Consider the following 14,862-nt stretch of genomic DNA (forward strand, 5'->3'; position numbering starts at 1 on the left):
AGAGTAACCTGGTTGCTAGAATTCACACAGCTTTAGGATTGAGTTCTGAGATGATCTATGGCACATCCATGTGGTTTCGGTTTATCAGTTGCCTACTAAGTGCCCTTTCCAAAGATTCAGTAACTGCAAAAATATCCTTAAGGTTGCTAGAGCTGAGTTTTCTGATGGGCTACCTCATTGCCTCTCCCAGAAAATAACTCAACAGGGAGCGGGGGAGCGTAACAAATTCCCTTTAGTATTTCACAGATAGTTTAAGCAATAATAGGTCAAAACTTGATAGCACATACTTTGCCAGAAATACTAATTGACCACGAACTTAGGTTACAACTTCGCTCAGCAGAGGAATCCATTGAAGGGCCCAGATCCACGTAGCCCTTTTTGTTGGCATCACCACTAGAGGAGGAGGACTTCACTCAGGTTGCATGCTAATTCACAGATGTCTAATATTCATGACATGGTTAGGTCAGTGTTGATGTTTCTTCTGCTCCTGCTGAATCTCCACACCTGGATCCAGAATGCTCTATGATCCAAGTCTTTCTGTCTTTATAAACTATCTTTATGGAGCTTTAGGATTTTATCTCAGGAAATGTTAAGAAATGGTTGCTACATTTGTAGCAGAAAGTTTTCTTACAGGTAATCTAAAATCAACTGCCTCATGATCAATTACACAGGTGATCTTTCTCTGAAATGTGTTTTTAAGCCTGTGAGGTTAGCATATTGCTTCTCTGTGGATAAGGTTTCCAAATTACCTGGCAGTGTCTTTGCTGGTGCTTTCACTAATTTGAGAGCCTGGGGTCCACCAAGAAACTCCACATGACCATCTTCACCAAGACACATTGTTGGTAGTGCCGGGAAAAGGTGGCATGAGCATGGAAAGCAGTTGGGTTCAGAGGAAATTTGTATCCTCAGCCTAATAGCAAGAAAATGACACCTGATAAAATACCTGGAGGGGCAGGAGAAGATCCTGGTTAGAGAAGGGAGTACCCTAAAGAGAAGCAGCTTCCTTTTGTAACCGCATGTGAGGGGTTTATTCATCCCTAAGGCATGTGCTCCTATACTTTTAGATTCTCCTAGGAGCCTTGGTGTAGCTGTGGTCAGCTTCTGTTTTCTGAGCTTTTCCCCACTTAGAGCTCATTCTCAGGCATAGATCTTATATGCATTACCCATGCATCCAAGACCTCCTAGGACAGCCCTGATTGACAGCATCTCTCCCAGTGCCTCCATAAATTATCAACACATCCTTGTTTTCCAGTATTTCTCCATCCAGACTGCATTTCTTAGACCACTTCTCAGGGATCTTCTTGTGATCAAACGTGGACTGTCTAAATACAGTCGTACTTCGCTGGACAGTTCTCAAAACCCAAAGACTGCCGAGCTTTGTTCACCTTCAAGGCAACACTCCTGTCAGTGGCCTTGGGTGCACAGAGCCTCGGGTGTGAGGCTGGATGCTGGGAGACTTTCTGAGCACACAGATGTCCTGGTGATCTTCCAGGTTATATGCTACCATGTGGCCGTCAGCATCCTAGAGAAGGGGCTCTGTTGGGATTTTAAAATTTTGCCCCAAAAGCTACAGTGTAAGGGTCCTAAACTGATGGAGGAATGTAAGACTCAGCTGAAAGAGCACCCCACAGGAGCTACAGCGAGGAAGAATCCAGAGCATCCTTCACATACACAGTGACACTGGACAGTTGGAAATACCTTTAAGCCCTACCTGGTTTGGCAATGGAATTTAGCAGCTAGAACAGATTATAATGTTTTTCCCTTTCCCTGTGACCACCTTAGCGACCCTTTGCATTTAAGACTATGGGGTCTTAGAACCAAGTTCTGTAAGAATTTAGACTCCACAACTGTGTGGGGTTCATTTGTAGATTTGAAGCTATTGGAAATCTATTGCTGTTTTCCAGACACTTGGAAGAGTTTTCTGTATAAATAGAACTAACTTACTTTGTCTAGAGAAAATAATTATCTGGGTGTACATTACTTTATTAAACTGATCAGGAAACAAATGCAAGGTATTAAATAATAATGATTTCTTGCACAAACAGCCATCAGTGGCCTATGTACATACCACGCCGGGTCTGCCTTCAGGCTGGGAAGAAAGAAAAGATGCTAAGGGGCGCACATACTATGTCAATCATAACAATCGAACCACAACTTGGACTCGACCTATCATGCAGGTACGAAGATCGCCCTCCAACTTAAAACTGCAGGCCGTAGACGCCACGGTGCCCATGACCCGCCTCCTTTCCTGATGTTTATGTGTTGCTCTGAAAGACCCATATTTGTCAAAGCTTTCTCACAAAGAAAATGCATTCCTTTAAGTATAATAATAGCCTAGGGAAGAAATTTGGTTTTCAAATCAGTTTATCGCTGAATACATTTTAAAAATGTGACGTGAAACATATTTTCAAAGCAAGAGCCTATTGCAGTGCGAAGCTTCTTCCCCTCCCCACCCCCTTAATCCGAGGCTAGTTTTTATGCTGGGCTAGTGATTCATTTTTATCTCCCTTAAATGTGTTTCCCCATCCTTTCCCCCATCATTATGTTTAATTATTTCCTCCATGCTTTAAATAGGCCAGACCTCTTATTATTGCTGGTTGCGTTGTTGTTTGGGTTCGCGCTCCTAATCACACACACAGGGAGAGACTCCTATGAAGCTAACTTGTTTTTGCCTCCAAAATAGCTTGCAGAAGATGGTGCGTCCGGATCAGCCACAAACAGTAGCAACCATCTAATCGAGCCTCAGATCCGCCGGCCTCGTAGCCTCAGCTCGCCAACAGTAACTTTATCTGCCCCGCTGGAGGTGAGACGGCTACCTCATCTAAATGGACTCACTCTGTCCTGTGACTCCCCATTCTTTCTTCTCTCTTAACTCTGCCTTCAGTTTCGCAGCCACCTCCTCTCTCTGATCAGTCGTTGTGTTGGTGGTGAAGGGTGTTCTCGTGCGACCTTTCTACCTGCTTCTCTGTCTCGCCCAGTTAACATTCCTGGACTCTCTCACCTGATTCTCATTCTCATTTGGCTGAAGCCATGGTGACTTGTGCTGGATGTGGGCATCTCTCTTTTCAGGATTTCCACCGTTCTTGTTGTGTTTTGCTCCTTTTTTGCCTGTTACCGCATTAGAATTGCATACTCCCTCTTTCAAATACCAAGTGCTGTTATTGAGTTGTTCAACATAGCTGTTGCTTTGATCATTTTTTTTTTCCTTCAACTGTAGGGCCTTTCATTATATGGGCATATGTGTTTCTGATGCACACTGGCATCTCTGCATCGTGGCTGGGCATCCGCTTGTGCTCTCTGCTGTGTTTGTGTTGTTTTAGTGCCATCCTTTAACATCACAAATGTCAGAGTTAGAGAAGCCAAAGAGCAAATGTCTGAGGTCCTAAGCTTTCCTGTGTTTTAGAGACAGCTGTGGGCTTCTCCATGCCCTGGGTCAAGATGCTGCTAAGTGGGAATAGATGCTGTCTTTTCCACACTCTGATATAAATGTCATGGGTAACGACTGTGAGATTCCAGATCTTTTTTATTGATGTAGTTTTTTCTTTTTTCTTTGTTTTTCCCCCTCTAAAACTTGCCAATCTATTCTTCATTAGAGTGTGAGCTCATTAAGAGCAAGGGCACGTTTCTCTCCACTCTGTAAAATCTCTATCCATAATGCTCAGTACAGAATAGTATTTTTTGGCATACTGAGTGGCTACCAAAGGACGGTGGTTATATGTACTTAATATTGTCGTGTGTTTATCCAACAGAGAAAATGTAAAGTTAGATTGATTTAAAAGTAAATGAATGACGGAAAACAGGTTTTGGGGGGGTCTTCCCTCTTGTCCATCTCCAAAGAGGAGCCTTCTACAGTGCCCTGGTACATTTTGACACATTGGAATCACACGTGCTAAAGAGTTCTAATGCTCATTGTTATTCTTTAGGGTGCCAAGGACTCACCCGTACGTCGGGCTGTGAAAGACACCCTTTCCAACCCACAGTCCCCACAGCCATCACCTTACAACTCCCCCAAACCACAACACAAAGTCACACAGAGCTTCTTGCCACCCGGCTGGGAAATGAGGATAGCGCCAAACGGCCGGCCCTTCTTCATTGATCATAACACAAAGACTACAACCTGGGTAAGGCTGCTGCTTTTATTTGGCCCCGTTTGCATCGTGAAGTCTGGCATTACTTTCTTTATTTCATTACTCCGTGTTTGTAGTTCTTGCAGAGGAATTGGATTGACTGTAAAGGGTGTCTCTAGTGGGTCTCCTCAGCCTGCACCTGGCCCCTGCATGGATGGGCGGGTGGGAGTTGGGGGGGGCACAGGCTGGTACCTCTCTTTGCTCTTGGTGCTGGGACCACCTTTTCTCCTGGGAAGCTCTGGTTTAGACAGTTGGCCATACTGGGTGGAAAGGTACTGCTCTGTGCTGTTAAGATTTTGCTATTATTCCATCCCATCTCAACGAAGTAGTCTCATTAGGAGTTATAATCATTTTCAAATAATTTTTTCTTTTGTCAGTTTTTTTTTTGCACTTTTATTGGCATCATCCACCTTCTTTTGATTTGTCACTTCAGTTTTTACTATTCACATCAGCTCAGTATTCACACATCTGTGCTGCCTTTTCATGCCTTTAATCACGGGGTAGGGGATGTACTGAGTGGCTTTGGTTATAAATCTGATAGCTCTTTTTTGTGATCATTTTGTCAGAATTGATTTTTCTTAGCATGCAACTCTTTCATGTGCTTCTGAATTGTATGAAAGAAAGAATCTGTACATTGTATTATCTTGAGCAAAATGGCATTAATCAAAGGTGAAAATACAAGCATATCTTTATATTTCTCCATCAGTTCTTTATTTCTTTAGCTCAATCAGCAGGTGGCTTTTTCAGTGTAGCATATAATTCTTTTAAAAGTCAGTTGGTATTTTCTACTATATAATCTCTGTACCTGTAGTGAAACTGAAATTTCTGGCTATTTTTGATGCTGCAGATGGTTGTTCCTCCTGCCTGTTATATTCCCATCTAATTGTCTGGCTCAAGTTAACTCAGAGTTTAGCTTAGTCCTACTATTGTCTGTGCTGCTTGCTCAGAACCACTGTTACGGGATTGCTGGTTGAGTGTTCGTGATTGTCACTGTCCCTAGCTCTTTGGTCTTGTGTCAGCAATGGACATACACCCTAAATCCCCATTTCCAGTGATGGACATTAAGTGTGTCCGTTTGCTAGATCGGGAGCAAGCCCTGACCAACGGGATTTGGGCTGTCATTTTGTGCCTCGCCCATTGTGTGGAATCAGTTCAGTCCAGCAGGTCTAGAGGGTGTGCTCCTAGAATCCTTTGGATCATGGGACATTGTGTCTTCAAGGGTGTTCTTGGCATTTGGGGCAGGGACATTTGTGCCTTCAGTTTCAGGCCACTTAACCTTGGCTTCTGCCACCAGGCACTAATGGTCACCATTACCCCCACCCCAACATAGCGACGACCAAAAATGCCCTACACATTTCAAAACAGCCCTAAGTGAGAACCACTCTGTGAGCTCTTTCTATTTTGAAGTAATGGAGTGGCCTGCCAAGAGAACTTCTCATTTAGGGCTGGTAACATTCATTTGGTAAACTGATAACTGCTTCTAAGGCATATAATAACATGTAGGTTCGTTTGACTTACCTACTGGTCTGAAGATAATGTTACAGATTTGCAGGCAAGACAAGAGGAAGAGACGGGCAGCTCTTTGGAAAATATAGTCATGGAGATTGGTTTTTAATCTTTTCTCTTATTACCATGAAACCCCTGGCTGTCCTGCCAGTGTTCTCATTTACTATAGCACTGCTGTAATTTCAAGTCCTCAGCCAGAAACGGGCTCCAGAAATAAGGGCTAAAGAATATAAAAGTAGATGGATTAGTGTAAGGAGCCACTGTGGCTTGCCAACATAAGCTATGATTTTAGTAATTTCAACTAGCTTAGTAATCGAATCCCTTAACCTTTCACAGCCTTTCAACAGCAGTGTAATTGCTGTTGGGCAGATTGTATTTTAAATTAAACAGCACTCACTCTATTTATTGCCTGCATCGTTGCTGAATGAAACCCATTTTTAATTTCCAGTTGTCTCTTTTTACCCAGATACTTGTTATTGACTAATTTACTGATTTAAAATTATAATCTGTTAGAACAACATTTTATTGCTGCTGCCAGTATGGAAAGTCCTCAAGATAACAACTGGAAATTCCACAAGTTACTCCCCTTCTTGAGCGAACTCAGATGTGCTGACACAGCTGCGTTATCACTTTTAAACAAAGGCCTAGGCAGGATTCTCCCTGCAGAAGACACACCCTAAATTGACTGCTCATTTTGACAAAAGATGGAGGGATGGAGGGAAGCCTGAAGATAATTTGCAGCTTAAAAATCTGTTTTGAGTTGGTTTGGGGGTTTGCTTTGTTTTTTTATTTTTGAAAGAGGAAGTGAACAAATGAGAGAACAGCATAGCTGTTCTTAGATTTGAATATTAGAATAGAAAAGGAAAAAAACTGATAGGACAGGTTGAGAATGATGAAAAAATAATACTCCTTCCTCCATCAGCCTGGGCACTGTTGATTCTTACACTAACCAGAAGCCTGAAAAGGACATTTCCCCTCTGTACATTGGGAAATTTAAAAATTTTATTGAAATATGTCATAAAACATGACCTTACCCACACAGATATTGAAGGCAATCTACCATCAGTCTATTTAGTTAAAGTTTGGCTTCATTCTTCTTTTATTATTATTTTTGAGATGGATTCTCACTCTCATCCAGGCTGGAGTACAACAGCACAATCTCAGCTCACTGCAACCTCTGTCTCCCAGATTCAAGCAGTTCTCTTGCCTCAACCTCCTGAGTAGCTGGGATTACAAGTACACACCACCACACCCGGCTAATTTTTGTACATTTTTTAGTAGAGATAGGATTTCACCATGTTGGCCAAGCTGGTCTCAAACTCCTGACCTCAAGTGGTCCTCCTTCCTTGGCCTCCCAAAGTGCTGGGATTATAGGCGTGAGCTACTGTGACAGGCCAAGTTTAGCCTCATTCAAACAAAGATTGGCTTTGTTCCCCACCTGGTTCAGGCCCTTCAGGGAGTACATGTAGGAGGCCGGGGCTTGGGAGGGATGTGCAGAGGAGGGTATCCAGCTAAGGGAGCAGCTCGGAGCGTGTGTATACCGGTTGAGTATCCATAGTTTAAAGAATGAAAATCCAAGATCCAAAGTCTGAAACTTTGTGAGCACAAACATGACACTCAGGCAATAAATGCTCATTAGAGCATTTCAGATTCTCAGATTAGGGATGGTGAACCAGTAAGTGTAACTGCAAGTATTTTGAAATTCAAAGCCCCTCTGGTCCCAAGCATTTTGAGTGAGGGATGCTCAACCCATATTAGTGTACTTATGCCTTTCACAGGACGAAGCATGGGATTATTTCTGTAGCAAGATTATACCCTAGTTAAGTTGCAGGTTCATTTTCCATCCAAGTTCAAACTAATAAAACTAATTTTACCCTAGGCATGGTTGCTGGTCTCTTCTAAGATGGAAAAAATTTTAAAAAGGCACATCTGTTTTTTTTTTAATCCCTGTATTTTCTATATTTTGAATTATGAAAGCCTTTTTTGAAAAGATACCGTTCTTTGCATGCTGTTTAAAAACACTTTCAGCTAGATGTAGTGGCTCACGCCTGTAATCCCAACACTTTGTGAGGCCAAGGCAGGCGGATCACAAGGTCAGGAGATCGAGACCATCTGGCTAACATGGTGAAACCCCATCTCTACTAAAAATACAAAAATTAGTGGCACATGCCTATAGTCTCAGCTATTCAGGAGGCTGAGGCAGGAGAATTGCTTGAACCCAGGAGGGCAGGGGTTGCAGTGAGCCAAAATCACATCACTGCACTCCAGCCTTGGCGACAGAGCGAGACTGTCTCAAAAAACAAAAACAAAACACTTTAACACTTTCAACTTGATTGAGGGAAGCAATTTTATATTACGCATAAAAGAGTTCCCTTATGACACCGAAGAAAGGAAGAAACAGCCAACTATACTTTATGCATTGGATCTTTTATTTTCATATCATACTCATATCATACTCATTAGTATTCCAACTGCTCATCAGCCCTGAAGTTGTCCACAGCCAATAGAGAGCCTTGACTGCCACTTCACGCGCTCTGTCAATTAAGGAGAGATGCCTGCCTCCTCGAGTGGCTTGGTAGGAGTGGGGGTTCAGGGGTGACCACTAGCCTTAGTTCTCAGAGCTTATTCATGGCAGCTGCTTTCATTATTTTTATTATTGTTGAATAATAAAATAACATTTTAAACCTCAAGGTCTCTGGCCCTCACAGTCTATGAAGTCTGGGTTTCCATGCAAGGCCACTTAGTAGACCTTTGAAATTGAGTTGGTTTTATACTTCATGCTCTGCCCCTCACTGCCCCTGCCACACTTTTCTCTAATTTCAGCTTCTTCCTCCCCATTTCTACCCCTTTAAATCACCAGCCTTTTACCATGCGGCTGATTGTCTTTCACGATAGCCTACGTGTGATTCCAAGGCATGTCTGGCCTTGTGTGTGGCCTCCAGAAACCCTGCCCTCTTTCATGTAATGGCAGTCCTAGGCTCTCTCTGAACGTGGCGTGCTCATGGGCTATGTGGAAACGCAAGCATCCTCTACTGGTTGTGGCATTGCCTGGTCCAGAGTTAGCATATTGAGTGGTGGTAATTCAGTGCTTTCACTTTTTCCTCTGTCTGTCGTTAACCAGTCACAAATGCTTACCAGATTATCAGCTTCTTGGACCTTCTCAATCCTAAATGTGCCTAGCATATTTGTTTGTATTCTGTGTATGTCAGCATACTACAGAATACTGTCATTATTTTTGTGCCTCTGCTTAACCCGTGAAAATATATAGTGGGTTCAGGGTCAGTATTCATCACCAACTGCTAACATGATTTCTTTCTTCATTTCAAAATTTGCCTAGCTAAAAAGAAGCAAAGGTCGATTTTTGTTGTTCATGGTCTTTTTTGATTCTTGTCCGTTCCCAAGATCTACAATTATGATTCAGTGATACTGTGGCTTAGATGGTTGACTTGGGAAGCAGAAAAATCAGTAATTTGACAGCAGCAAAGGCTCTATTATAAAATTGAATGAAGCTCATGTCAAATGTCTTAACTAACAGTTTACTCTTTTTAACCTTAAGCTTATTTAGTCGACAATGTGTTTTTCTGAGTTTTATCATTTATTTTCTAATCTTTTGAGTGTAAAGATTCTTTTTTTCTTTTTCTTTTTTTTTGGAGGCCGGACTCACTGTGTCATCCAGGCTGGAGTGCAATGATGCAATCACAGCTTACTGCTCACTGCAGCCTTGACCTCCTGGCTCAGGTGATCCTCCCACCTCAGCTTTTCAGGTAGCTGGGGCAGGTGTGTACCACCACACTCAGCTAATATTTTGTGTTTTTTGCCAAGATAGGGTTTTGCTGTGTTGCCCAGAATGATCTCAAACTCCTGGGCTCAAGCAATCCTGCCTTGGCCTCCTAAAGTGCTGAGATTACAAGTGTGAGCCACTGCATCTGGCCTTACACCGCACTTTTTTTTTTTTTTTTGAGATGGAGTCTCACTCTGTTGCCCAGTCTCAAGTTCAGTGGTGTGATCTTGGCTCACTTCAATCTCCATTTTCTGGGTTCAAGCAATTCTCCTACCCCAGCCTCCTGAGTAGCTGAGACTACAGGCACACACCACCATACCTGGCTAATTTTTGTGTTTTTAGTAGGAACATAATTTTACCATGTTGGCCAGGCTGGTCTCGAACTCCTGACCTCAAGTGATTTGCCTACCTCAGCCTCCGAAAGTGCTGAGATCACAGGAGTGAGCCACCACACCTAGCCTACACTGCATTTTAACTGGGTCTATGTAAGTGAGAGTCACCCCCTGGGCTCTGGGTCATAACCTTGGGGCAACTTTTTGTTCTCTCTGAAACTGCATTTACTCATCTAAAGAAACAGAGACCATGTGCCCAACCTCCTAACAAGGTCTGTTGCAAGATCATGCATCTGACCATGCCTTGGAAATCACGAAGCCTGCCCCAGGATGTCAGGCTTTGGTTGATTCTCTGTGGTATCTTATGAAGCCTATGCATTAAGAAAAAATTTTTGTAAGCCTTTAAATATTAATTTGCAGAACTTGGTCAAGAATCTCAGTAAAGTCATAACGTAGCTTTGTGACTTTGTCTGATGAAGGTGACTCCCCCTGGAGTAGCCACATGACTTCACAGACCAGATTCACATTATCTGCCAAGTTCAGAAAGGAGTAGAGGGGAACAGAAGTGCCCCTTGTGTTCACAACACACTCCCCTCACCAGGAGCTTGGGACCCATAGAGAGATTTAGAAACCATTGTTACCACTCCCTCTTTCTGCTACATTCTCTGGCACCCTCCATTTTGGTTTCCCTAGTAACGTTACTGCCAGGACTCTCTTTCTTTTCTCCTCAAGGTCTCAGGGGAATGGTTAACCTTTCATGTAAATATTCTTACTCTCCTCTTTCCACCAGTCACAAGAAGGAAGAGTCCAGTCTGTGCTGAGAGATGGTCAGCCAGGCTTCCTGTACGAAGTGGAGAGATGAGACCCATCTAATGCTCCAGACATGGACAGTCTGATTGCTTTGAAACATACACCTCAAGAGGAAAAGTACTGAGTAACTGCACATAGATACTTCCACTTAACATCTACTGTCTTTTACATTTTTCTTGCAGGAAGATCCACGTTTGAAATTTCCGGTACATATGCGGTCAAAGACGTCTTTAAATCCCAATGACCTTGGCCCCCTTCCTGTGAGTACACTGGAGAAACATGGAATGGTCTGAAAATGTTTGTTCAATTATCCACTCAATGTTGATGGGGAGGCCCTGTGGGCCTTCTCTTTCTCCAGGCTTCGCGGCTCTCGTTAGTTTGTGTTTCTTAATAGAATTGGGTGTTTAACTGAACTGTAATTGTACATTATAGTTCATATGATACCCAGTACTTGTGAAAGAGGTTTCTGAATTACTAGCCTCTAGTTGAAGATAGACCTTGTACACAGGATGTTCAAGAGACATTCTCTGCAGGTGACAGTTTAAGTGGCACTCATTTATTTTGTAACTTAGCAACCACTGAGTTCCAGCCATATTGCTGATTAAGTCATCAGAACAAAAGTAAGGAAAATAGTGTGGGAGGAGAAGGTCGAATTAATCATAGAAAGTTTCTGTAAGTCATTTAACCTGCAGATTTTTAAAGTTTTTTTTCTCCCTTGTTGGTGACAGTTCAGTAGGAGTTGAGCTACATACTGAAAATTGGATTTTGAATGAAACCTTCACATACATCCTCCTTGACATCTCACTCTCAATTTAAAAAAGCCGTGGGGGATGACAGCGCAGTGGTCGGACTCCAAGGCTATTTTTAAATGGGAGTTCTTGTTGTTTTCCAAGTGTAAGAACCTTTTTGTTGCCTAGTATATTTGGGCAACATTTGACCATGATTCATCAGGTTATACAGGTATGCCACACCAAATCTGTTTGGTTCCTGGGTTCAAATAGAAAAAACAGAGAATGAATTTAGAAAATGGAAAAAAGCATTTTTTCGGAATCTCTTGGATTCCTGAGGTTCAGATAGCAAATAGGGATAGTTCAGATAAGGAGGTCATACCAGCTTTATCTTAAAAAACTTGCCCAAATCTATTTAGTTCCTGAGTTTGACAAGCAAAAGTTTGTGGCAGATAATACCTGTATCAGATCATCAACTACCTAGATAACACAAATCCAGCAACTGTGTCTGACACTTTTCTATTAACCCCCTCTTCCCTTCTTTAGTACTCAGTGTTTATTTAATTCAGTGAGCCACTCAATTTCAAGCCCCACTGTTCATGGAATGCTGCAGTTACCCTTTGAAGCTTTTGAGCTAGCAGCCTGTTTCCTGCTCTTCATACAGTCAGACATCTGAGACTTGAGCATGCGATAAAGCGTGTTGCTAGACATTGTCAAGAGTTAACTTGCAACGTTCGTAGTTAGTTCATTCTCAATGCAAAAATGTACCCTAGCAGAAAAGAGTACAAAGGTGTCCTGTAGTTTTTAAATTTTGCCTTTGATTTTGGAACTCCCAGCTAATGTTTGTATTTTCTCTCTCCCTTCCTTCCCTGGATACTAGCCTGGCTGGGAAGAAAGAATTCACTTGGATGGCCGAACGTTTTATATTGATCATAGTAAGTAGGCAGTGGTATGGACACACAGGAGCTGCGGGTTCGAGGGAAGGGAAGTTATTCAAATGTTATAGTGAAAGCTTTGTCATTTTACTCTTTATCTAGGCAGCCAGGTGTTATGTGGAGAAAATGATACCAGAGAATCAGTGCCTTCATACGGTACTGTGCATTCACCCCAAGTCTGCTTAAAGTAGCCCATCAAGCTTTCACCCAATCTGATCTTGTGACCTATTAACGTTGTTGTTTTGGTTTTTTTTTTTTTTTTTAATTTTTTAAACCACATTTTGGTTGATCCCTTGCCTTTTGCACATTTAATAAATACACTCTGGTAATAGAAAATAAGATTAGAAATGATTATTTAGTGAACAGTGCTTGAAGCAGCATGTAAGTTTTTTAAACACTGTCTTCAAGGGTCCTTTGGCAGGATGCCCGCTCTGACCTTATTTTCTATTCATGGCATGTTTCCTTGCACCCATGACACTAATATACATGTATCTTCTGGAAATCATAGTATATGTGCTATAAATATTTGCTCCAGCGCCTATGAATAAATGTGTGATTTCTCATTCCAACTAAAAGTTCAACTAATAAAAGTTCGCTTTTTAGCCACTGGGACTTTTTCTTTCTCATTCTTTTTGGAGGTGACATGTTCTTCATGGAATCATATTTCCATGTCCCTTAAAGTTTCTGAAAAAGCATATTAAAAAGAAACCTTCAAACAGATGTAGAGTTCCAACCATGCGTGCAATTTGGCAGTATCTTGGTCTTTGCTTTTATTTGGTTCATGAACAGAAAGTCTCACCAGGTTTCCCTGGCTTCACAACTTCATAACTAAACAAAAACACATGGATAAGCCGCTTGCTGAGAAGTCTGGCTACAAGTAATCCTCCCACATGTAGGACTGGTCACTACCTCATAAGCACAGGACATTTTTCAGATGTACCTTGGAGGCCGAGTACATTGTGAACAGAACTTCACATTCAGGCCCAGGGGGTTGAGGGCTTATTATAAATGGAATTAAGCAAGAGTACCAGCAATTTACAATTCAACTGAAAGTAGAAGTCCTAGGTGTATTTAGAGGGGTGGGCTCCCCTTTGTTTAAACCAGATATTTCAAGGTACAGAGACTTTGTTTTTGTCTGTTATCAAAAAATGTGCTGATTTGACTACTTTCCAAAAATTCATAGTAAGCATAAAGTATTTTTACTGCCAAAAACGCCTTCACATATGTGTACAGCTTACTTTTTTCCTTAATATACTATTTATTTATTTCTTATTTTACTCTTAAGAGAATTTACTAAAATGAGAGAGAGATTACACCTCTTTTTCCCATGAAAAACAAAATAATAGTTTCCAGCTTGGTGCATTGGCTCACACCTGTAAATCCTAGCACTTTGGGAGACCGAAGTGGGAGGACCACTTGAGGTCAGGAGTCGAGACCAGACTGGCCAATGTGATGAAACCCTGTCTCTACTAAAAATACAAGTAAAAATTAGCTGGGTGTGGTGGCGCGTACCTGTAATCCCAGCTACTCAGATGGCTGAGGCAGGAGAATCACTTCAACCTGGGAGGTGGACCTTGTGGTGAGACAAGATCACACCACTATACTCCAGTCCTGGTGACAGAAGAGACTCTGTCTCAAAAAAAAAAAAAAAAAGATCCTTTATACTATGTGTCAGAATTCCGGTTTTCAGACAGACATGAATAACACTGATCATTTTACTAAAACAAGGTCTACTGGTAACACTCTTGGTCTGTGACACATAGAGTGCATTGCACACAATATTGTGACAGTGTTCTGGCTGGAGATCTGATGCTTAGGTCAACCTAAAAAGAATGTCGTGAATGTGTTTAATATACTACAAGGAGCCAAAAACAGAAAAACACGATTACAAAGCACTATCGTAGCATATGTTAAAATAGTAAGAATCACCAACTGTTTCACTAGTGGTGTCACAGACCTAGTATAATATATAGCAGATGCTTGATAAATGGTAACTTGAAATCAGAGTCATGGCGGGTCAGTGGTGGAGCTCTTAGGAAGTTGCTGTCTTTGATCAGAAAGTGGAGTAAACTCACTTGAGGAGCAGCAGACACCTCCCCTCCTGCCCCCCACATGCACTAGCCTGAGGCTGGCCCAGTTTGGCTTACTGGAAGGTGGAAGAGAGTGACTGCCTGCTAGATGACTGGGTTTTTCCTTACCCCTGATCAGTTCTGCAGTTACTCCAGCACTCTGCTCAAACATTTCCTCATTTCACTTGCCTAGGACAGCACCCCCGAGGCTCCGTGTATACTCTATACAGAGCCTGATGCAACTAAGCTGGACCAATATGGTATTTGTGGCCATTAACTTGAAGATTAAAATTTCTTTTGCCTTTGCACAGCCATCTTGAAAGACTCTGTTAAAGAGATACAGCATAAGTTAGGTGACCCAAAACCGTTTAAGGAAGGGATTTGTTTATGAGAGCCTCCTTTGCTGTTCTTGCTACATTTCTGCCATTTCTCCATAAATCACAAGGTGTACTCAATGGAAAACTGTAGAGCAGCAACTGCAACACAACAGTTCAAGTCATTTGCCCGTCCACAAAATTTAGTCTGTGAGAACTGCAGAACATCGTTTGAAGAGGCTTTATCAGGCTGAGGCATA

At 42.1% G+C, this 14,862-nt stretch overlaps 1 protein-coding gene across 29 annotated transcripts in view; it reads left to right on the plus strand.

The window, feature by feature from the left end:
• Positions 1-14,862, plus strand: part of NEDD4L (NEDD4 like E3 ubiquitin protein ligase) — a 363,043-nt gene that overhangs the window by 300,776 nt on the left and 47,405 nt on the right. For 14 of the 29 annotated variants that reach the window (XM_002757276.7, XM_008979888.5, XM_054244257.2 and 11 more), the window contains 5 exons: positions 2,046-2,177; positions 2,684-2,803; positions 3,924-4,121; positions 10,739-10,816; positions 12,165-12,219. In XM_002757276.7, coding sequence (XP_002757322.1) covers positions 2,046-2,177; positions 2,684-2,803; positions 3,924-4,121; positions 10,739-10,816; positions 12,165-12,219 — 583 coding nt within the window. Of the gene's footprint in view, positions 1-2,045; positions 2,178-2,683; positions 2,804-3,923; positions 4,122-10,738; positions 10,817-12,164; positions 12,220-12,321; positions 12,376-14,862 lie in introns of all 29 variants that reach the window. The other 15 variants (XM_054244256.2, XM_078348230.1, XM_078348228.1 and 12 more) reach the window with 3 other exon arrangements.

This window comes from Callithrix jacchus, chromosome 13, assembly GCF_049354715.1.
Source record: "Callithrix jacchus isolate 240 chromosome 13, calJac240_pri, whole genome shotgun sequence".
NCBI classification, from domain to species: Eukaryota; Metazoa; Chordata; class Mammalia; order Primates; family Cebidae; genus Callithrix; species Callithrix jacchus.